The sequence below is a fragment of the Cnephaeus nilssonii genome, assembly GCF_951640355.1.
Source record: "Cnephaeus nilssonii genome assembly, chromosome: 13".
NCBI lineage: Eukaryota > Metazoa > Chordata > Mammalia > Chiroptera > Vespertilionidae > Cnephaeus > Cnephaeus nilssonii.
This window is the reverse complement of record NC_137084.1, coordinates 37081008-37106130: the sequence shown is the minus strand read 5'-3', so window position 1 is coordinate 37106130 and position 25123 is coordinate 37081008. Positions and strand designations below refer to the sequence as shown.

Here is a 25123-nt window from a genome sequence, read left to right as displayed (position 1 = left end):
CCCGTCACCCCTTCTCCCTCCCGGCTAGTCACAAGGACCAGCCTCCCTCCCTCGCTACAAAATGGCGTCTCCCGCTGGGGCCCCGGAATCTGCATAATTCACTTGCCAGCGAGGCGGTGCCGATCTGGGATGAGCGGTTCTGCCAACCACTCAAACACAGAAACTTCGATTCCGCATTTTAGGCAAGCCACTCCGGCGCGGCTCTTACGTCCTGACGTCACGAAAATGGGGCGTGGCTAAGCTGGTCTCTCGCGTCGCCTAAATTCGAGCCAATGGCAAGCAGGAGCTGCCTAATGAGTGATGCAGTGACAGCCCAATGGAAGCTGGGGGCGGGCTTCAGACTGGGTATGCGGGTTGCGGGGCTTGGGGGCCGGGCGGCTGTTTCCTGTCCTGGTGCATGGTGGTCGGACGAAGGAATTGTTGGAAAATTTTCTCGGAGGTTCGTATATAAATGTGTTTTTACCCAGTGTGCATTATTCTCCGCCCGGCCGCCGCCCTTAGCGCAGTGGCGCGGGCCCGCTCGGGCCCCGGCCCTGACTCCGGCTGCTCAGCGTCTGCCGAAGGCCCTTCTGATTTTACGGCCGGCCGCGGCAGCGGCGCCCGGGCAGAAGCGGAGTTTATTAATAACCCGCGGCCGCCACTCTGAGGCGGCGGACCTTTTCTCACCGAGAACACCACCCCTCCCCCCCGTTGTTTTTGCGCGCCGAGCCCCGCCTGTTCCCCTCGGGGGACCGCCGCGGAGAGGGACGGGAGGGCGGAGACCTCTGGAGCCTGGCGGCGCCTTTCGGCTAGACCTCCACGCGGAGCGAGTCCCCAGGCGCTCCCGCGGCGAGGCTCCGCCAGCTGGGACGGCGGGCCGCGGGCCGCACCGGGCCCCAGCTGTGGGGCCGGCGGCGGGGCCGGCCGTGGGCCCGCTCGGACCCCGCCTGAACAGCGCACCTAGAATTTCCTCCCACCTAGATCGTGCGCAGATTATTTGTTTTCCTCAGTTAAATAAATATTTAGGTCACTGAGGCCTAACACCGAGTATTAGAAATTGTCAATTTTATCATTTCTCCTTTTTGTCGGTTTTGGCCAAAGAGGGAACGAATCTTTCGGTTGCTTTGTAACATGTTATTGTGGAACGTGAACCAATTTATTCCCTCTTACAATATTTTAAACGTCCCCGTCCTGTTCCCCCCCCCCCCTCCCGTCCCTGTCCCCGTCCCCGGAATTAACGAAGTTAAGCAAAGAAATAGGGGAAAAATACTATTGCTAAACCCATTGTATGTTTAAAGTGAATTTAAGTTTTTGCTTTGGAAGTGTCTAATCAGCTGGTATAATCATTGTGGGATGTGAAAAACTGTAGGTTCGAGGTTGTGGTCAGCTTTGTCCTGCATCTTACTAAAAGATAAGTGGTTTTGCTGTAGTTGACAAAAATCTGTGCAGTACTTAGTATTTCATTATGTGTTTAGATGATCATCCAAAACCTGATGAGATTATAAGATTTGCAATTAATTCAGGTGTATGTTGGAAATTACCTAGCCTCTCCCACTTTTATTAATAGCTTTATATAATTTTTTATATAATAGCTTTATATAATTCACATACCTTACAATTCACCCATTTAAAGTATAATTAAGTTGGTTTGGTATATTGAGAGTTGTGCCAACCCATCACCACCATCAATTTTATAACATGTTACTCCAAAAAGAAACTAACCCATTAAGTTACTCCCCATTCCCTTTAATCCTCCCACCCACCCCTTCCCCCAACTACTAATCTACAGATTTGCCTATTTTGAACATTTCATATTATTTCCAGTATGTGAGCCTTTTTGATTGACTTTAACTTAGCATAGTATTTGCAAGTTTCCTTCATGTTCTCTTGCCATTTCTTTCATGTATGGGCATATGTTCTATTTACCCATCATCTGTTGATGGCCATATAGATTGTTTCCACAATTTGTCTCTTATGTGTAATGTTGCTATGAACATTGTGTACAAGTTTTTGTGTGGACATGTTTTCATTTTTCTTGGGGAGATATATAATTTCTTGGTCATGTAGTTGGTAACGACTAGTATATTTAACTTTTTGAGAAACTGTCAAATTGTTTTCCAAAGTATGAGAGTTCCCATTTCTTCATATCCTTGCCAGCACTTGTTATTATCAGTCTTTTTGATAATAACAAAAGACTGGGAATGAAGTGGTATGTCTTAGGGATTTTGTTGGGAATGAAGTGGTATGTCTTAGGGATTTTGATTTGCATTTCCCAATGGCTAATGGTATTGAGCATTTTTTTCATGTGTTGATTGGCCATTTGTATATCTTCTTTAGAGAAATGTTGATTTTGCTACTTTCCCCTTTTTTAAAATCGGATTGTCTGTCTATTACTGAGTTGTAAGAGGTTTTTATATAAAAGTCCTTTATCAGGTACATGATCTGCAAAATGTTCATAGCCTTGGCTGCCAGTGGAGATATTGCTGTGAATAAGGATTCCTTGTGTTCCTCATGGAAGGATGACCTACCTGGCTTGGGGAATTGTACCTCTACTATTACTTCAGCTGATATTAATTATTTATAATGTACATGCAGTTTATGATCACATGAGGAGAATTTTCTGAGTCCTGAGGTTTTCATCATTACTCATTTTTGACATTTTAAATCTAATTTTTGCTTTTTTGTTTTAACCTGAGGTTTCACCTAGTTCTGAGTCTTTTTGCTCCTTGCTTTATTTCAGGACAGAGATTTTTTAAGATTTGGGTTACATGTGTCATTGCTCCTTTCTATGCTTAATTTGTGAGACAGTATTTTAAACTTTATTGTGGTCCTGCCTGGGTAGCTCAGTTGGTTAGAGCTTCTTCCCCATACGTTAAGGTTGTGGTTTCAATCCCCAATCATACAAGAAGGGCACATACAAGAAGCAACCATTAAATGCATAAAGAAATGGAACAACAAATCAATGTGTTTCTCTCACTCGCTCTCCCTTTTCTTTCTCAAATCAAAATTTTAAAAAAATTAAAAACATAAACTTTCTTATACTGTTAATCAAAATTATTTTATTTTTAAGATGGATTTAGACTGAGAAATCTCCCTCATAGAAAAGAAAATTTTGAAAACAATAATAAACTTTTCTCCATATTTTTCCATGGATCTAATCCCATTTTAAAATTGTGCTGTAGTGGGAACTCTGCACCCTGTGGAAATCATTTGTCCATTAATGTGTAGACATGGGCATTTAACTCCAAACTATGTTTGTTGTACTTAAAATACCACTTTACTCAGTACTTAACTTTGACTAGGCACTGAATTGAATGATTTATTGAGTGGTTTACATATGTACATAAACGTATTACCTTCACTATAAACTTAAGTACTGGAGTTATCCCTATTTTGCAAGTGAGTCAACTGAAGTTAGAGTAACTTGTCCAACTATGACACAGCAAAGCTGTGACTTGAAGAAAGTCCAGTCTGTCAACCTACCAGGTACCCACCTCTTTAACTTTTAAAATACAATCTGTAGTCCCTTAGAATGATACGGTATTTTGAGTACTATACTTAATATGCCATAGCATATATGTTAATGTGCTATTTGTACACATTTCTAAGTTATATAATAATGAAAGCATTTGGCCTATTATTGTAAACACAGAGATTTATAAAATATGAAGTAATGGTCACAAGAAATTGGAGTCATTAAAATGAATGACACTTTATACATGCTATATACACATAATACAGTAGCATATTGTGAAAAGTGAGACACAATGAAAAGAGTATTGGGATAAAAGAAGGCCTAATTTTTAATCCCATCGGTTAACTAGCCATGATGTCATACAAATTGTATTCATTTATTCAACAAATATTTAGTAAGCATGTACCATGTGCCAGGCATTCCAAGAATTCAGGAGTGAATAGGACAGATAGGGGTCTTGGCATCATGGAACTTAGAGTTCAGTTAGAAATTCTGATAAATGAAATTCTCCTTTGAAGAAGATAGAGTTCTGTGATAGAGAATAAGGAGGTGGTGGTAGAATGGATATTTCAGATAAGAGTTAACACTGAACAATATGTGCAAAAGCAGGAAGAGTTAGGTGTATTACTAAAAACTAGAAGGTCAGCATGGCTGGGTGTATATAATAGAGGACAATTTTAAAGCACTCTGCAACATGAGGTACGTTAAACTCATTAGATATTTATTGAACATAATAGAGGCCCGGTGCACGAAATTCGTGCATGGCGCGGGGGGGGGGGGGAGGGTGTCCCTCAGCCCAGCCTGCACCCTCCCCAATCTGGGACCCCTCGAGGGTCCAGGACTGCTGACTCCCAACTGCTCGCCTGCCTGCCTTCCTGATTGCCTCTAACAGCTTCTGCCTGCCAGCCTGATCACCCCCTAACCACTCCCCTGCCAGCCTGATTGGTGCCTAACTGCTCCCCTGCCAGCCTGTTTGCCCCTAACAGCCCTCCCTTGCAGGCCTGGTCACTCCTAACTGCCCTTCCCTGAAGGCCTGGTCACCCCTAACTGCCCTCCCCTGCAGGCCTGGTCCCCTCCAACTGCTCTCCCCTGCAGGCCTGGGTCCCCCCTAACTGCCCTTCCCTGCAGACCCAGTCACCCCCAACTTCTCTCCTCTGCAGCCTGGTCACCCCTAACTGCCCTCCCCTGCAGGCCTGGCCCCTCCCAACTGCCCTCCCCTGCTGGTCATCTTATGGTGGCTTATCTTGTGTCCACATGGGGGCAGCCATCTTGTGAGTTGGAGTGATGGTCAATCTGCATATTACTCTTTTATTACATAGGATAATCTTAGGAGTAAAAATTCCAGAGACCCAGCCCTAATCAGTTTGGCTCAGTGGATAGAGCATCGGTCTGTGGACTGAAGGATCCCAGGTTCGATTCCGGTCAAGGGCATGACCTTGGTTGCAGGCACATCCCAGGAGGGGGTGTGCAGGAGGCAGCTGATTGATGTTTCTCTCTCATCGATGTTTCAAATTCTCTATGGCTCTCCCTTACTCTCTATTAAAAAAATCAATAAAATATATATTTTTTTAAATTCCAGAGATCCAGTGGACACAGCACATATTTAGAAGGATATAGTCTAATGGGAAGACTGGATCAGGCAGTGAGGGGCCAGTGACAGTTAAAGGCTGTTCCCTGTGTTTGGACCGCCCTTTATACTCTTCTACCCCTAGGAAATGCTTATTTATCTTTTTATGCCCAAACATATATGTCCTAGTCTTTGTATCCTTGAGGCAAAGCTAGGTGCTGCTTTCTCTATTAATGCTTTTTACTGTTTATATTAACTACTTTTAGTTTTTAAAATCATAGACATAATCATGGTGAATTTTTTTTTTTTAACTTACAGAAGATATACAGTAAAAATTGAGTCCCTTCCCCACTCCACCCTCAGTCTCCTGGTCCCATTTCTGGGAGGTAACCACTTGAATTTTTAAATGTAGATATTTATATGTATTTTTAAAAAACATGAATTCCCGCCCTAACCGGTTTGGCTCAGTGGATAGAGCGTTGGCCTTCGGACTCAAGGGTCCCAGGTTCGATTCCGGCCAAGGGCATGTACCTTGGTTGCAGGCACATCCCCAGTAGGAGGTGTGCAAGAGGCAGCTGATTGATGTTTCTCTCTCATCGATGTTTCTAACTCTCTATCCCTCTCCCTTCCTCTCTGTAAAAAATCAATAAAATATATTAAAACAAAACACACACAAAAATACATGAATTCCCAATGATGGGGAAATCACAAACTTGCCTCTATCCTCAAAGTTCTTTGGGCTGGTCGAATAATCAAACAGACACGATACAGATTAGCAAGAGGAAAATAACCAAATTTAATACAGACCCCCACATGATAGTGGTTCAGAGATAGGAAGGGGGATTGAGGTATATAAGATATCCTGAGCTAGGAATGAGATCATGCACCTTGGGGGCTTCAAAGAGTTATTGCAGAATGATGAGAACAGACGTGTATTTTATAGAAGTTTGTATTTGCCATCAATTGGTGTCCAGGAAATAGTTGTTTTTTCATCTTTTAGTTGGTGTAGATTTTTTTCCATTAGGATCGAAACTATAGGTACTAAAGCCTTTCTGAAAAAATTTAATAGTTGACCAGCTTTCAGACAAGAGAGAACTTTTATTTCAGATATGTGAGCTACTTATTGATGTTATATATTAGAGTTATTTGGAGATTTATAAATAATTGAATGAAAAGGACAAGTGCTTGTGTTATCAAAACTTAAATATTTCTTTTTTCTTTTCTTTTTTTTCTTTTGAGAGTACATTCATTAAAGCCGAGGACAGTGAAACAAAGGAAGGGCTTAAGGTAGAAGAAACAACAGGAGAGGGCGTGGTTCACAGATCAACGCTCTACCACTGAGTTACATCGGCCAGGCCATATTGTGCTTTTAAATATTGACATTGAAAATCAGATCTTTAGATCTGGAAAGGTCCTCAACAGATACTGTTGTCCAGTTCCCTGGCCCAGGGCAGCTAAATTGTCCCAACTCCTGTTTGAAACCACTTAGAGTCCACATAGGTAAAGGGACCTAGAGATAGGAGAAGGAAGGAAGGGGGTTGTGATGGTGATTGGTACAAGAGCCATTCATTTGGTTGTAAAAAAGAAAGACAAAGATTCTTAAATAAAACTCTGTAGACTGAAAATTATTCTGGAAAAAAAAAAGAGCCATTCATTCATCTATTTATTCTGCACCTATTGTGTATCTTCTAAGTGCCAACTATTTATTAGGTACTTGAGTCAGCAGTAATCAAACAGATAAAAATTCCTACCTGTTCTAATGGAGGGGGAAATAGACAAGAAACAATAAATAAGTAAATGCATGTAATATGTCAATAATACTATGCAGAAATATGAAGGAGGGCAGAGGGATAGGGATGTCATGGTTAGGGGTAGGAGGTGCAGTTTGAAATGAAATGAACAAGGAAGCTCTCACTGAAGTGGTATTGAACAAAGACTTGAAGAAGATTAGGAAATAATAATGAAAATACTGGAAAGAATGTTTCAGGCAGAAGGAACATCAAATGTAAATGTCCTGAGGCAGCAGAACATCAAGTATGTTTGAGGAAAATCAAGGACACCAGAGAGGCTGAAATCGAAGGAATGAGATGAAGAGCAGCAGGAAATGAGGGGCAAGATCATTGGCCTTATAGGCTAGAATAAGGACTTTGGCTTTACTTTGAGAAGTGTTCAGAAGATTTTGAGCCTTCTGTATTGAGAGGAGACTATGGGGAGGTCACAGCAGAAGCAGGGAGATAGGATGCTTTTGCAGTAATATTGGTGATAGATGGCAGTGGCTTGGATCAGGGAAGTAATGGTGAAAATTGTGAGAAGTGGCCAGGTTCAGGATAGATTTCTGAAGACTGAGTCAACAAGATTGCTAGTGGGTTATAAGTGGGAATCTTCAATCATGTTAAACCCAAAGAACTCTAGTTATGGGAATTTTAAACATGGTACAAAACTGATAGGCAAGACTTGTCAGTGTGTTCAATAATTCACTGGTGAATTATGAAAAGCATGCCTTGGACTTTGGGTTCATACTCTTACCCTGCATATTCAGCGAAATTTCAGCTTATTTCAAACATTGTTTACTACTTAGCATTTTTTAAAGATTCTTAGCATTTTTAAATGTTCTTTTTAGCACTTATTTCCTATGCATTTTTTAAGATTTCTTAGCATTTTTAAATGTTCTTTTTAGCATTTATTTCCTATGCATTGTTCTTTGTTCTCAAGTGTCTATATTTTTCTTCAAGGTAAAAAATGTTGTTAGCCCAAATCAATCGAGATTCTCAGGGAATGACAGAGTTTCCTGGAGGAGGAATGGAGGCTCAGCACGTTACCCTGTGCCTGACAGAGGCAGTAACTGTGGCAGGTGAGCAGTCTTGTTTGAAGGGATCATGTGGGCTTGGAAATATCATTTATCTTAAGAGAAAATGAAAAATCACAACACTGTTTACTTCCCTCTTCTTGTTTATCTAAAGACAACCCAAAGCTAAGCCTTTGGATGGCATTTTTATCTTGATGTGGATGCTGGGTATGGCAGGGCAGGGAAACGTTTTTGTAAGTACTAGAAAAAGTTCCATTTGAGTCTAAATTAAGCAGTCTGCCTTTTGCCTAATTTTCATTAAAAAAAATAACTTAAATAGCGTGTACATATGATGTTATCTAAAGAAAATAACTATCTTTTTTTATGATAGATGCTGACAATTTAGAAAATATGGAAGGTGTAAGCTTGCAAGCAGTAACACTTGCAGATGGTTCTACCGCTTATATACAACACAATTCTAAAGGTATGTGCCTCATACATAACCCGTTGGTTAATATCAGCAATGTATAGTAATTTCAGAGTTGAGCACTTAGCAACTATACATTATCTTAACTTAGCAACTATACCCCTTCCTAATCCCTCCTAAAGATGCTGTATTGCATATGGTGATTTCCAACAGTTTCAGTTTAACTTATTTTTTTTTAATGAATATGTTTTTATGGATTTTTAGAGAGAGAGAGAGAAACATTGATTGACTACCTCCTGCATGTCCTCCACTGAGGACTGAGCCCGCAACCTGAGCACATGCCTCAACCTCAAATCGAACCAGTGACCTCTTTTGTGCATGGGAGGACACTCAACCAACTGAGCCACACTGACTGGGCTCAGTTTAACTTAAATATTGTTTTAATAATTTGGGGACACCCTTTGAGATATTCAGAAGATACTGTGGAGTATCAAAATTAGTGAGGGAGGAAGGAGTGTCCCCAACCTAATTCTAGTAAGACCTTTCTTGCTTTTTTAGTTCAAATTATTATTTAATATTTTAAAGAAATATATTCATGGATGAGAATGACAGCTGGCCTCACATACACTGACATATTGTATTTTTCCCAGCTTCAGCTTCCCCCTAGTCAGAGTACTGTTCCTAGGTGGCTCTGAAAGGCATATAGAGGATATACTCATATAGCCTGCTAAAATGAGCCACTCTTCCTCTTGAACTTGTCTAATTGAAAATTGGAGGGGAGGAAGGATGGCTGAGGGAGGATTTTCTGCTTTCTGTAGGATCACTGGATGTGTTATTGAATTGCCTCAGAACGTTGAGGGAAGAATCAAGATGAACATGATCTTAAGTAGTGTATGTTTTTATAGTTGATAATCATTTTGAAATTGTATAAAATTTAAAATTTTTGTTTGTGCTAATTTATTGGCTTAAATGTTTATTTGTTTCAGATGGAAAACTCATAGATGGCCAGGTCATTCAGTTGGAAGACGGTTCTGCTGCCTATGTTCAACATGTACCCATACCTAAAAGTAGTAAGTATTTGATGCTACTTACCTTCTTGCTTTTTATACTTCAGTATTTGCTACCTCAAGCTCCTCTTACTACTTAAACTTAGTCCTGATCTCTAGTCCTCCTCTGAAAGGGAAGATCAGTAGATGTCACATAGAGCTTATAAAAACCATTTTAACTTAATTGAGACTTTCTTGCAAAATAATAGAAAAGAACTTACTGGACTGCACTCTGAGATAAGTGTGCACCAGTCCTAATATTTCTATTATTTTATCTAAATCCTACATGTCTCTGATTTTTTCCCCCCTTTTTTCTTTTTCTTCTTTCAACTCTTCTTATCCCCTGGTACATATTCCTAATGTAAGTAGGAATATCTTAATATCTTTTTACCATTAAACACTTCTTCAGAGTAGCTTTACTGAAATTACTTAAATGTTTAAGGACCCATAGAGCAAGGGTAGTTTTTATAATGTGTTCAATGATTTATTTTACTCTTTTGTTGAATGATCAGAAAATATGGGATCTAAATGTAAGCATTGTTCTCGAGCAGGGGACAGTTTACGTCTAGAGGATGGTCAAGCCGTGCAGTTAGAAGATGGAACTACAGCCTTTATTCACCATACCTCCAAAGGTAAAATAGTTTTGGAAATGTGAATAAAGTAAGGAAGAAATGGAGACGTGGGAAAAATAAGACCTGCCTTTAGTTACTGAAGTAGTGTCCTATAAAAGAGGAATTATCCTTGTTCTCAAATACAAGATGGCAGATTTTGGCACAATCTAAGGAAAAACTTTCTGATAATTTGAGCTGTCCTATAACAATTCGGGATAACAAGTCCCTGTTCCCTGAAGGACTTCAAATAGAGGCTACTTTTAAAATATGAAATTAGCCCTGGCTGGTCTTTCTCAGTGGTTAGAGCATTGGCCCAAGCACTGAAGGGTCATGGTTTCAATTCCCAGTCAAGGGCACATACCTCGGTTGCAGGTTTGATCCCAGCCCTGGTTGGGGTGTGTGTGGGAGGCAACCAATTGATGTGACTCTTTCACATGGATGTTTTCTCTCTCTCTTTCTCTCTCTCTCTTTCCTTCCCCCTCCATTCCTCCCACTCTCTCTAAAAAGCAATGGAAAAAATATCTTTGGGTGAAGATTATATATATATATATATATATATATATATAAAAACATTTTGAAGTTAAATTGTTGGCTTTTTTCTCTCTTAAATAGAACTTCTTTGCCTATTGTGTTAAAACTAAATAAAAACTAAATTAAAATATCTGAAGCAAATAGAGCAAAATACTAATGTTTATTAACTTCATGTGGCGAGGACCAGGGAGGGGTTTGAAGTGGAATTCATAGGTGTAATGAGCACAGCTCTGCAGCAAGATATCTTGGTTCAAATCTTGGTCAGCTATTCTTTAGCTGTGTGACTTTGAGCAAATTACTTAACCTCCCTGTGCTTCAGTTTCATCACCTATAAAATGAGGATTATAATCAGGATTCACATCACAGGGTTGTTGTGATGAAAGAATGTGCAAACATGTAAAGCACTTCGAACAATACTTGTCACATAGTAAATGCTTAATAAATGCTAGCTATTGTTATTACTTTAAAAAATATTTTCTTATAGAATAATGCAACGTGTTTTAGAAAGACTAGTTGTGAAACCAAAGGCGGAAATTTTTAAAAATTATTTTTGTTTCTTTATATAGATTGTTTCATTTAGGGAAATTTTTTAAATTTTAGAATACTTAAATTTGTAAGTAAATTTGTTTAATTAAAGATGAGAAAAATAAGCTCTGAAATTTTTCTTTAGCTCTGGCTGAGTAGCTCAGTTGGTTAGAGCATCATCCCAAAAAGTCAAGGTTTTGGTTTGATCTCTGGTCAGGGTACATACAAGAATCAACCAATGAATACATGAATGGTTAGAACAACAAACTGATGTTTCTATCTGTCTGTCTATCTATCTATCTATCTATCTATCTATCTATCTATCTATCTCATTTCTCTTTCCCTCTCTTCCTCCCTCTCTCTAAAAATTAATAAATTTTAAAAAATAATCTTTAAAAATATTTTTTTCTTTAGCAGTGGGAGTTAATCATGGGTTCATTTTAGTTGGACAGATTTACTATTTCATAATGCTGTGTATAGCTTTGTGTGGTTATTTAAGGGGAGAAAAACCATGGACTTTGGAGTCGCATTGACATGAATTCAGACCCTTGTTTTTTGACATACTGATTTTGACTATTAATTTTATTTCCTGGTTCCTATGGAAAGTGACTTTACTTCTAAAAACCTCCAACTTCCCATTTGTACAGTGGGGGTGGTAAATGTACCTGCCTCACAGAATCATGAGGATTGACTGAAATAGCACATGTAAAGCACATGAGTGAGGGTTCAGTGTAACTACTCAGTAAAACTTCATTCCCTTCTTCTTTTAAATATGTAACTGTTCATCAGACTACCTTTAATTTAATGCCATTCTCTTCCATTCCCTCAGATAGTTATGACCAGAGCGCATTACAGGCAGTTCAGCTGGAAGATGGCACCACAGCTTACATCCACCATGCAGTGCAAGTCCCACAGTCTGATACCATCCTAGCAATTCAGGCTGATGGTACAGTGGCAGGTCTGCACACTGGGGATGCCACGATTGATCCTGAAACCATCAGTGCTTTGGAACAGTATGCAGCAAAGGTACATGATTTTACATTGTCAAGAACAACCTTCTTTATTTTTCATTAAAAGAAAAGAAAACAAAAAAGTATACTGTATCTGATAAGAAACTGGCAATTCAGAGTCAGAATCAGACAGCATCAAGGAGAAGATCAGCATCTTAAAAGAAGTGTGTAGAAAGAAATATTGGAAGAAAAATAAGGGATGGGATAAGAGCTTATAGAAAACAAGTGGGTGACGGGTAACTCATAAAAGTTATATTCGAGGATGAGTGAGTGCCATAAGAGAAATAATAAAGTATAAGTAGAATTTATGAATTAAGAAGTAGAAATCAGAGATTGGAAAAGGTGAAGGAAAGTCTCAATTAAGTTTTACATGAAAGGGCTTTTTTCCCCCTTTATTGAATATATATTTTTCATACAGTTTAAAAGGTTACTTTCCCAGTTTTTATTATGAAAATTTTCACACACAGAAATAAGCAGTAATGAACCTTCATGTACTTATCACCCTGTCTAAATAATTATCAGAATGTAAAACTTTTTTAAGCTTTATTTTATTCCTATAGGTGTCCATTGATGGAAGTGAAAGTATAACAGGTACTGGAATGATTGGAGAAAATGAGCAAGAGAAAAAAATGCAGGTATGTAAAGCTACTTTTTTATATAAGAATTTCTTTCTCAGCATTATTATGCCCTTTTATGGATGAAAGCAAAAATAGGGAACTTGCCCTGGCCAGTTTTCTCAGTGGTTAGAGTGTTGGCCAGTGGACTAAAGGATTGTGGGTTAGATTCCTGGTCAAGGGTATGTACCTCAGTTGCAGGTTCGATCCCTGGCTTGGTTGGGGTGCGTGCAGGAGGCAACCAATTGATGTGTCTCTCTCACATCGATATTTCTCTCTCTCCCCCCCCTCCTAAAATATATATAAATATAGATATAGATATATCCCTTGAGTATGTCAAGGAATACCTGCATACAATGGAGATGATACTTGGGTATTTTTTTCTAGAGGGGTGACACAGTAGTCCCGCCCTTAATAGTGGTTTCAGTTACCCACAATCAACTGCAGTTTAGAAATATTAAATGGAAAATGTGAACAGTCATAAGTTTTAAATTGTGTGTTATTCTGAGTAGCATGATGAAATCTCACACTGCCCTGCCTAGAATGTGAATTATTTTTTAGTCCAGTGTATCCTCACTGTATATACTACCTGCCTCTTAGTCTCTTAGTAGCTGTCTCAATTATCAAATAGACTGTCATTGTACTATAGTACTTTTGTTCATGCACTTAATCATATTTTCAAACACTTAATAATATTTTACTTAATAATGGCCCCAAAGCACAAAAGCAGTGATACTGACAATTTAGATATGACAAAGAAAAGCCATTAAGTGCTTCCTTTAAGTGAAAGTTGAAAGTTCTCACCTTAATAAGGTACTTTAGCATCTCATAACATCATCATCGTAAGAAGGATGATTACAGTACAATAAGATATTTAGAAAGAGACCACATTCACATAACTTTATTATAGTATATTATACATGTTGTATTATTGTTCATCTCTTACTATGCCTATTTTATAAATTAAACTTTATCATAAGTATGTAGATATAGAAGAAAACATAGTGTATATAGAGTCCCATCCAATCTGTGGTTTCAGATATCCACTGAGAGTCTTGTAATGGATCCCTGTGGATAAGGGGGGACTACTGAAGATCTGTGAGCTCTATCTCCTCCTCCTCATGGATCTCCTTTCGACTTCTTCCGGAGTCACTGACTTCAGCCATGGAATGGAATTAGCCTAACTGGCTCAGCATGATAAAGTCTTCGTACAATGATGACTTAAGTCTGGAAAATAGTAATTTCATCTATTTTATCTCTGTGTAAACAATTTAAGTAATACTTTTTGTTTCATCTAGATTGTCTTACAAGGGCATGCAACAAGAGTAACTGCTAAGTCTCAACAGAGTGGAGAGAAGGCGTTTCGATGTGAATATGATGGATGTGGAAAATTATATACAACAGCTCATCATCTTAAGGTATATATGAAGAAATGCTGGATCTAGTTATGAGAATACCTATGACATTAAATGCCAACATGATAAATTTGTAACATTCAAATGCCATTGTTTTCCCTCACTTATCAAGGTATAGACACACACTCACACTCACACAAAGACACACAAAGACACACAAAAGCCTATGCAGATTTTAGAAAATGTCAACTTTTTGAGGGCTTGGACTATGTTCATCTCTGTCTACATACTGGCACATGGTAAGTAGTCTATGTATTTGAATACATTTTTGTCAAATGTGAAATTTATAAAATTATATGAGCAGTGTGTATAATCACTTTGTTAACAGTGATTTGCTGAAATCTAGCAAAAGTTGGTGTTAGCTTGTCCTGTTGTCCAAATATACAGGCCAAGTACTTTCATTGCAGCTAAACACGATATACCATGACTCAAAAATAATAGCTGACAATTACTGAATAACTTACAATGTGGCAGGAAGTGTGCGTTTAGCATATTTGAAGTAGCAGCCTCAGAGCCCAGCGTTACTACTTAGCAGTGTGTAACCTTAACATGTTACCTGACCTCTTAGTACCTTATTTGCCTTATCTATAAAATTGAATGATAAAGTATATTCCGGTAGAGTAGTTATGAGAATTAAATAAAACTATACATGTAAAGTATGGCCTGTAATGTGGTATAAGTTCAATAAATGTTGGCCACTGTCATGATCATTCATTTGTCACAGCAGCACTCTGTGGTAGATACTGTTTATGTCCCCACTTTACAGAGAGCATTTAAGGCTTAGAATAGGCAAGTGTCGTGGCCACACTACTTGTCAGCGGTGAAGCTTTGCCTCAGATGGAGGCAAGCAGCAGCCTCTGTATCTTAACCTTACATTGGGTAGCCTCTCCCTACACTCTGCTCCTGGCTCTCACCATGCAATGTTCCATACAGACATCTATGAGCACTCTAGAAAAATTCACACCTCCACTCTTCCTATTTCTTATTTAAAATGAGTACTTCTTAACAGAATATTTTGGTCTATATTGAGAATTCCTGGACTGTAGTTTTTGAGAAAAGTTATCTTTTTGTGTGCATGTGGCTTTTCTAAACATACAAAAAAACAAAATAATTCAGCAGTGAAAAAAAATAGGTCTATGTTGAGACCATCTACCTGAGAAATGCCTAAAGGAAATAGAATCATTTTGTGTTTTAATGACAGGTTCACGAGAGGTCACACACAGGAGACCGGCCTTATCAATGTGAGCATCCTGGCTGTGGGAAAGCATTTGCAACAGGTAAAAATATGAACTTGCTTCACTTAGGAGTCAAGCAGAGGCAGACCTGAGGCAGGAACTGACCCCTTGCCTTTGTCTGAATTAGCATACACACAATGACCAGTTTTTCAGTCTGTCCCTTAGCTACCTCTTGTCCTACTCGCTCTATTCTCTCTTTGTTCCCATTTTTCTCCTCAGGCCTATTTTGTTTCTGCCTACTTTGTTCGGTGTTTCACTCCACACCCTGCTTTATTTTAGCAGGAAAAATAAAAGCTAGCATAGAATTTAACATTAGGACAGACCTTAGGGAACCCTGGGGAACTGGGACAGATCCAACAGGGCCAGGATGGGTACCTCATTCCATGTCTCGATTCCACTTCAGGTTTTTGGATTATGAGTTATGAGCATCTACTAAGATGGGAACACTTTTTAAAAAGACACATCCTCTTCTAGACAGAGATGAAACTATTGCATTTCCAGCATGACAATCCTGAGCTATCATACTCTTGTACATTTTATTTTTTATTTTTATTGATTTCAGAGAGGAAGAGAGAGGGAGAGAGAGATAGAAACATCAATGATGAAAGAGAATTATTGATCAGCTGTCTCCTGCACACCCCCACACTGGGGACTGAGCCCACAAACCAGGCATGTGCCCTGACTGGGAAGTGAACCGTGACCTCCTGGTTCATAGGTCCACGCTCAACCACTGAGCCACGCTGGCCAGGCCTCTTGTACATGTTCAGTAGTTATTTTGTTGTGCTTGCCTAGTATTATAGCCTTAGTGTTGACTATATTTTTCAATAACTTAATCTCAACGGGCATGGTTAGAGGGGTCTTGTGTAATTAAATTTCTTTTAAATTTTTCTTAAAGGTTATGGATTAAAAAGTCATGTCAGAACTCATACAGGAGAAAAGCCATATCGGTGTTCAGAAGATAATTGTACTAAATCCTTTAAAACTTCAGGAGATCTACAGAAACATATCAGAACTCATACAGGTACAGTACTGGTGTGAACAAATCTGTCTAGGCCAGCGGTCGCCAACCGGTGGTCCGCGGTCCACTGGTGGTCCGTGAGGTCCGAAAGGTTGGCGACCCTGGTCTAGGCAGTCCTTACCTGCAGAGAGGGGACTTGGGGAAGGAGTCTCTGAAAGAGTTTCAGGGAGTCATCATCAAGGTTTCTTTTGAACTGAAATTCCATGCCATTTGCTGTTTTCACAGGTATGCTTCTTTTCAGGATGAGGACCCATAACTTTGTTAGATTCTCAAATGGGTCCATATCCCAAATAAAGGTTAACAGTGGCCCTAGACCAGCAGTCACCTGGTGGTCCGTGAGGTCCGAAAGGTTCGCAACCGCTGCCCTAGACCACCAACTCTCAGTATCGAAAAGGGATTATCTAAGTAACAGGCTTATTTACCTAGGATTACACATATACTTAGTAGCCCAACTGAGACCAGAACCTAAGGCACCCAGTTGTTTCTCAACGTAGTATTGCTTCTCATAGCAACGTAGTATTGCTAAAAAAAAAAAAAAAAAAAGTGTTTGAGCCCCTAACAGCCCCACAGAAAGAAAGGCTTACTATTTCCTTGTGATCATCTCTCCTCCCCTTAAAATTTTCTTCTCTCCTTTTCTAAAACAGCATTTTCCCCTTATCTTCCCTCTCCTCTGCTCTCTTCCTTGTGTGTAGAATTGGTGTTATAAAGGTAATTATTTGCTTTGGATTAGAGCTGGAAGAATTTCAGAAACTATTGATAAGAGATGCTATTATAAGGTGTTGACTAAGTAACATATCTTAAGAATTTTGTTTGAGATTTACTTCAGATGTTCTAAATAAAGTGTAAGTTTGTCCCCAAATACCTCTAAGCATTCTGAAATAGTTTATCAGATTTTCCTGGAGGATTCTTCCAGCCATTAAAATTTAACTTTTAGTTCAAATATGATCTAAAATTGGCTTTACTTTATAATGTTCAGGAACAAAGCTGTAGGTCTGTGCTTCTAGTTCATTTATGCACTTACTTTTATCCGTTGTACCAGAAGCAAGTGTTTCCAAGCTCCTGCAAATTCTATTTGGATTTGCTATATAATGCCAACTTTTTTAAAAAATATATATTTTATTGATTTTTTACAGAGAGGAAGGGAGAGGGATAGAGAGTTAGAAACGTGGATGAGAGAGAAACATCGATCAGCTGCCTCCTGCACACCCCCTACTGGGGATGTGCCCGCAACCAAGGTACATGCCCTTGACCAGAATCGAACCCGGGACCCTTCAGTCCCCAGACCGACGCTCTATCCACTGAGCCAAACCGGTTTCGGCATAATGCCAACTTTTTATATAAAGTTACATAAAACCATTAAACTAGTTCCATTAATATTTGATCCAAACATCAGAATTGTAATTCCTTTGATAGTATTCATTTAGCACACTACATATTCATGTGGTTTTTAAATTATGAGTATTTTCATTGGTAAAATGTTAGATTGATTAAGGGGTTTCAGGAACTTCCATTATAAACAAGTGATTTCAGAGCGAAAACAAAGAAAGGTGCTACAGAGTTAAAACATTTGAGCTGGGAAAACATTAGCAGTCATTTTTCGATCCAGAGAGGAGAAGAGATTTAACCAAGATAAACTCTTTATTCTCCTTAGGTTAATGTATTGAACAGAACTCTCATTAAAGAAAGGATCAAGGATTCCTGCTCCTTTTTATTATTTTATTTTAAAAATTTTTATGTTTTTAATGATTTTAGGGAGAGGGAGGGAAAAGGAGAAAGAGAGAGAGAAACATTGATGTGAGAAACGTCTATTGGCTGCCTCTCGCATGCCCTGCACTGGGGATCAAGTACCCTGACCAGGAATCAAACCAATGACCTTTTGGTGTGTGGGATGACGCCCAACCAACTGACCAACCTGGCCGAGGCTCTTGCTCCTTTTTGTTTTTAATTTATTTTTATTTATTTTTAATCCTCACTAGAGGATATTTTTTTCCCATTGATTTTTAAAGAGGGTGGAAGTGCGGGGGCAGAGGTGGGGCAGAGGGGTTGCGGGTTGGGGGGGTGGGGGGAGTGAAATATCCACCTGAAAGAGACGAGTGGATTGGTTGCCTCTGGCACTTGCCCTGAGAGGGCAGGGATCCGAACCTGCAAATGAGGTACATGCCCTTGGCTGGGAGTCAAACCCTTCATCTATCTACACACATACACACACACACACACACACACACACACACACACACACACATTTAGAGAGAGAGAGAGATTTTTTTTTTTAATTTCTAGAAGTTGTTTGCTTTATTTGAGCTCATTCAAGAAAAGGGCACATGGGAATAAAAAACAAAGGCTGTTTTCTGATTGACAGTTTAAAGGCCCTTTGGGTTTTGATGTTGTATAAAGCCCATATGAAGAAAGGATTATAGCTGGCAAAGTAGAGTTGTTCTAACTTAATCTAGGGTTGTTCTTAACCCTATTTTGACTCCTCTGTGTGTGTGTTTCTTTATGACATTTCTTTCTTTGCTTTTCTCAACTTATTTTTTAATATGCCCATCTGAATGATTCCATAGGGAGTTATGTAATCAGTGATGAGCTTTGAATACTGTTCAGGTTTTCCTATGTAAATTTAAGTTTAGAGTAGAAAATGCTGTTTGGGGGTGGGTGGGTGTAAAGAAACAATCTGAAAGGGAAGCTCACATACAAGAATTCTAGAACCTTGAGCATGACCCTAAGCAGAATTAAAGAATAAGACATTATAATTTTTTATGTGTTTTTGTATCATTTACTTTATTCCCTTGTGCATTTTCAGGAGAAAGACCCTTTAAATGTAATTTTGAAGGCTGTGGTCGGTCTTTTACAACATCAAATATCAGAAAAGTGCATATTAGGACACACACAGGAGAAAGACCTTATTACTGCACAGAACCAGGATGTGGAAGGGCATTTGCCAGTGCAACCAATTATAAAAACCACGTGAGGATACACACAGGTAACAGTCTCTGAATTTTTGGTCTTCTAACTTTTTCTTTTCAGAATAAACATCTTTCCCAGGCTGGTGTGGCTCAATTGGTTGGGCACCATCCTGTGCACCAAAGGTCACAAGTTCAATTCCCAGTTAGGGCACATTGTCTGGGTTTCTGGCTCCATCCAAGGTGAGGGGCATGTAGGAAGCAGCTGATCTATATTGTGCTCTTTCATCATTGATGTTTCTATCTCTCCCTCTCTCTTCCTCTCTCTAAAAATCAATAAATAAAGAATAAACACCTTTATTACATGAGCTAAGATAGGAGGGAAGAGGATGTGTTTGCCTTTCCAGGCCTTGCCCTCTAGCACATAACCATCTGCTCGGCCACACTGGCCTGTCTGGAGCGATGCAGGCAAGAAGCTTCCCCTGCTGGAACTGCTCCTCTAGAAGACTGCTGGTTTTGACATTTCTTTTTCCTTTCATCATGTTTCTTAATTTTCTCTGATCGTTTTTTGTTTAAAATCTCTTCCTCCTCAGGAGTCAGTTTGGCCCATTTGTAGCACAAATGTTTGTAATTTTGATGCTCCATGTTGTGGATGTATTTTTGGTGGGTGGGAATGGAATGGGAGAGTAGAACAGAATGTGCATTAGTTTTACAAGAAATTTTAAAATATTTTTATTACTGATATTAAGAGTAAATTGTGATAACTCAAAATTAAAAGACATTTTTGCAGACAGGAGCTTCAGTTGCTTAAGTCATTGTTTCTCAGGCTGCATTCCAAGACCCCTGGGTATTTCTGGATATATTTTCAAGGATCAATAGCAATTCCTTTCCTTTGAACAGTGTCATTAACAAGTTTGAATATTGCTATGGGCAGAGTGGAAGCTTTAAGAGAATTTAAAGGAAATTTGCTTTCTTAGAAAACGAAATCACTCAGTCAATAATATAAAAAGAAATTAAAGGGACATGAGACCGTAAGCAAAGAGACTAATCAAGGTCATTTAGAATATTTGAAGTGAGGTATTGAAAGATATTAAAAAACCACTATAATATGTGTTGTGGGTGCATTTTTCTGTGAAAGGAAAAAATATTAAGTTGCATGTGAGTCTCGATGAGAGAACAAACAGTATTCTGGAGTCATATTTCTTTTTGTTTTCTTTTTTCCCCCCTCCCTCTCTGGAGTCATATTTCTGATACAGTTTTATCTTATGCTTGCATTGTATGTTATGTGTTATTGCTATTATTTTCCCTGCATACTTAAGATAATGTGTTTTCTAAGAAAGGGGAAAATTGCCTATAAAACCCTAAGAGACCTAAAAAGGTGACTGTAGGTTAGAAGAAAAATTATATTTTGATCATATAATTTGCATTCCTTTTATAACTTTAATATATTTCATTTTTGCCCCACTGGCGTGGTTCAGTGTTTGAGCATCAATCCATGAACCAGGAGGTCATGGTTCGATTCCCAGTTAGGGCACATGCCTGGGTTGCGGGCTCAATCCCCAGTAGGGGGAGTTCAGGAGACAGCCGGTCTATGATGTTTATAAAATCCTTACAGTAAACTGCATTAGTTATAATAATAATTGTATTTATTGTCATTATTATTGTGATATCATTAATCATATCTAGATTATCTACTTATAGGTAGATTACAGTTTTATCAAAAAAGCTTAGAGTTGAACTGGGCAACATCTTCATCCTTAATTTTCTCATCCCTTGAAATTAAGGGGAAAGTGGTATTCAGACACAGGATGACACTCAAGGTGCAGACTACCTTTTTAACCAAATCAAAAGCATTGTTAGGGAGCCTTTTCTTGTGAGCTGCCTCATGATAGGATAGAAAGGGATTTGGAAACTACTACTTTTTGCCATTATAGGCCCCTTTTTCTCCCCCTCCCCACAAGGTATGGAATGATTATGCCTTCATGTGTAAAAGTTGATTTGTTTTGTTTTGTTTTGTTTTTGGCCCTTCTTTACTTAGGGGAAAAGCCATATGTTTGTACAGTCCCTGGGTGTGACAAAAGGTTTACAGAATATTCCAGTTTGTATAAACATCATGTTGTTCACACTCATTCCAAACCTTACAACTGTAACCACTGTGGGAAGACATACAAGCAGATCTCCACGCTGGCCATGCACAAACGGACCGCCCACAACGACACTGAGCCAATCGAGGAGGAGCAGGAAGCCTTCTTTGAGCCTCCCCCAGGTGAGGGTTTTGTCTAGTGTCTCTGTGTTTGAGAATCAACAGTAACTTATGATTTATAGTATTTTCTCAACTGATAGAGCTTCATTTAAATAATCACACAATCATACAATTTACAATTGTGATAAGTGCTATCAAAGAAAGTACTTCAGGATGTATAAAAAGGGAGCTTCCCTCTAGACTGGACATCAGAGAAAACTTCCCTGAGGAAGTGATTTTTGGAGAGATCTAGAGTATTAACTAGGTGGAGAGGCAGTGGGGGCCGGAGGGGGAAAGGAGCAAAGGCCAAAAGAAACATTTCCAATAGAGGGACTGGCACATGGAAAAAACCCATTGAGAGCAGAGTAAATTGGAGACTGAGAGAAGCCTGGCCAGTGTGGCACTTCTGCCTGGGAAGGTGGCATGAAATGAGGCTGGAGAGCCTGGCAGGGGCAGCTAGATCAGGGGTGTGTTAAGGATGTTGATCTTAATCATAAGAGCAGTGAAGCACTCCCAAATAACTCAGTTGATTCATGTGCTGTTAGGTAGTGTTGTAGGAGACAAAAACGTTCATTTCATTAAGAATAAACTATTTAAAAAATACTTCGGAGAACTACATTCTGTGATTTCAGTTAAATAACAGCTTAGGTAAATAGGGAAAATGAATAGATTTTTCTAAAACAAAAAACAACTTATAGATTATCTTAATGTTTCATTGAATACCTCCTAAGTGAGGTAAATTTGAAATTAAAAAAAAAAAACCACACACACAAAAAAACTTTCCCATTCTTAACAACAGATGAAGCATTGAAAACATTTAGGTGGCCCTACCCGGTTTGGCTCAGTGGCTAGACCATCGGCCTACAGACTGAAGGATCCCCGGTTTGATTCTGCCAAGGGCACATGCCCAGGTTGTGGGCTCGAATCCCCAGTGGGAGGCGTGCAGGAGGCAGCGGATCAATGATTCTCATCATTGATGTTTCTATCTCTCTCTCTCCCTCTCCTTTCCTTTCTAAAATCAATAAAAATATTTTACAAAAACAAACAAACATTTAGGTGAAAATGTTGGTTGGAGAGTAACGGAAAGAACAGATCACTTACTGCTCAAATGATTCTCTGTGGTTCTAATTTGTCTTCTCAGATATCTGTCACATGATAGTAAGAAAATAATAAACCCCTCAGTCTTGAATGCTATATTGTTTTCTAGCCAAAGCACTGTAAGGGTACATGGTTAAATATTACAACTGCTGAATCCTTGCAGTTAGAAAACAGGTTTTCATGGTGTCAAACTTAGGCTTTAGGACTTTTTTTTTTTTTTACGGAGAGAAAGGGAGAGGGATAGAGAGCTAGAAATGTCGATGAGAGAGAAACATTGACCAGCTGCCTCCTGTACAGCCCCTACCGGGGATGTGCCCGCAACCAAGGCACATGCCCTTGAGGTGGAAAAAGATAGGAGGGGTCAGAAATCTTCCTAGTTGCCAAGTATTGCAGTAATGGACTATTGAAATTTCTGTTTACTTGCTGGTTCTTTTTGAAATAAAGAAGTGGATGGTGGTTCCTATTCTGTCATTTATTAAATGATTAACCTTACACCAGATAACATGCCATTACATTGTCTTTACACAATGATGTCATTGTGTACTGATGACTTGCAATCAGTTTAGTATTTGTAGTTTGCATTTACACACCATTCAGATTTGTGGTTAATGTTTATGAAGATTGTCTTATCATTTTTAACAGCTTCTTAAGTGACTAAGAAATTGCCATAGTGGAAGGATTATTTGCCAGTCAAGTCTTCCTGTATAGTTCCCCCACTCACTGCCCCAACATACATGTGTAGTACTGGTAATTACTCCAACTAAGAGAATAAGAGAAGTTTCCCAAAATTAGAACACTTAACTTTGATGTGGAAAGGTTTGGTTCAGTCTGCTTTGATTTGCTTTTACTTTGCAAAAATGGAGTTAGAAGAATTGGAAGGAGGTGCTGGAAACCATTTTTATTATGTAGACTATAATGCATCTACTTTAATTTGTATAAGTTTCTCTATAATATTTAAAATGTCCTCTGTTTTTTAGCATCTTGGTTGATTGGTCAAATAAATGCTTCGTTTGTTTTAAACAGGTCAAGGTGAAGATGTTCTTAAAGGGCCCCAGATCACATATGTCACAGGTGTAGAAGGGGATGATGTTGTGTCTACACAAGTAGCCACTGTTACCCAGTCTGGGTTGAGTCAACAGGTTACACTCATATCCCAGGATGGGACTCAGCATGTAAGTATGCACCAAAAGCCGAACAAGTTTAATAATATTTCTCTGAACCTGGGCTTGAAAGTCAGATTAGGTCCCACTTGAGGAAATCCTTGAATATCAGGACTTGAGTTTGTAGGCAGTGCTAGCTTTCCTAAAGATTTTTCAGTAGCCTGCTGAAAGAGTCTACGTGCAGAGAGATTAGTAGAGAGAAGGTTTATGACTCTAGAACTCAGATGTTGTTACTGGTATAGTTCAAAGGCAAGGTGATGAAGGTCATTACCACAGTGAAATTAAGGGCTTGAAAAGTAATGGATGCATGTGAAACACATGTTGACTAAGTAACATATCATAAGAATTTTGTTTGAGATTTAGGTATCTAAAATAACCCTATGTAATAAAGAGGTAATATGCAAATTGACCATCACTCCAACACATAAGATGGCTGCCCCCATGTGGTCAAAGATGGCCACCACAAGATGGCCGGCAGGGGAGGGCAGTTGTGGGCGATCAGGCCAGCATGGGAGGGCAGTTGGGAGGGACCAAGCCTGAAAGGGAGGGCAGTTGGGGGCAATCAGGCCTGCAGGGGAGGGCAGTTGGGGGCAATCAGGCCTGCAGGGGAGGGCAGTTAGGGGCGACCAGGCCGGCAGGGGAGGGCAGTTGGGGGGGACCAGGCCTGCAGGGGAGGGCAGTTAGGGGCAACCAGGCTGGCAGGGGAGCAGTTAGGCATCAATCAGGCTGGCAGGGGAGTGGTTAGGGGGTGATCAGGCTGGCAGGCAGAAGCAGTTAGGGGCAATCAGGTAGGCAGGCGAGCGGTTGGGAGCCAGCAGTCCTGGATTGTGAGAAGTCCTGGATTGTCGGACATCCCTCAAGGGGTCCCAGATTGGAGAGGGTGCAGGCTGGGCTGAGGGACATACACCTCTGTGCACAAATTTCATGCACGAGGCCTCTAGTCCTATATAATAAAAGGCTAATATGCAAATCGACCTAACGGCAGAACAACTGGTCGCTATGACACACACTGACACCAGAGGGCAGACGCTCAATGCAGGAGCTGCCCCCTAGTGGTCAGTGCACTCCCACAGGGGGAGTGCTGCTCAGCCAGAAGCCAGGCTCACAGCTGGTGAGCGCAGTGGCGGTGGCAGGAGCCTCTTCTGCCTCTGCAGCAGTGCTAAGGATGTCCAACTGATGGCTTAGACCCGCTCCCCCTGAGTGCACGAATCTCATGTACCAGGCCTCTAGAGTCTCATAAAGATGGGTATATAGTTGATTGCTGTGGCAGTCTGGAGGAAGAAGTAAATGATTTTTCCTGAAGGAATCTTGGAGGCCCTTATAGAGAATGGCTATTCAGTTGGATCATGAAAAATATGAGTTTGCAAGGCAGAGATTGAAGGAAAGAGCAAAGTCATGAAGATATGATAGAATATGACACTGTGTGGGACTGCAAATGGTTAGTTGTGGTGGAGGCTGGTTTGGAAGAAGTATCTGGAGAGGCTG

The 25123-nt window shown here is 39.7% G+C and overlaps 1 protein-coding gene across 6 annotated transcripts in view; it reads left to right on the top strand.

Annotated features, from left to right (window-relative positions):
* Window positions 1–316: 316 nt before the first annotated feature.
* ZNF143 (zinc finger protein 143) overlaps window positions 317–25123 on the top strand; it is a gene marked incomplete at its 5' end in the record, with an annotated part of 31996 nt that continues 7189 nt past the window's right edge. The window contains 14 exons of one of the 6 annotated variants that reach the window (XM_079789129.1): window positions 3506–4153; window positions 4774–4864; window positions 7754–7872; window positions 8198–8290; window positions 9220–9303; window positions 9828–9911; window positions 11776–11972; window positions 12517–12591; window positions 13869–13988; window positions 15187–15262; window positions 16116–16241; window positions 19039–19218; window positions 21177–21404; window positions 23502–23650. In XM_079789129.1, the coding sequence (XP_079645255.1) occupies window positions 7761–7872; window positions 8198–8290; window positions 9220–9303; window positions 9828–9911; window positions 11776–11972; window positions 12517–12591; window positions 13869–13988; window positions 15187–15262; window positions 16116–16241; window positions 19039–19218; window positions 21177–21404; window positions 23502–23650 (1524 nt within the window). Of the gene's footprint in view, window positions 444–494; window positions 3466–3505; window positions 4865–5339; window positions 5408–7753; window positions 7873–8197; window positions 8291–9219; window positions 9304–9827; window positions 9912–11775; window positions 11973–12516; window positions 12592–13868; window positions 13989–15186; window positions 15263–16115; window positions 16242–19038; window positions 19219–21176; window positions 21405–23501; window positions 23651–25123 lie in introns of those variants that run through there. The other 5 variants (XM_079789127.1, XM_079789131.1, XM_079789130.1 and 2 more) reach the window with 5 other exon arrangements.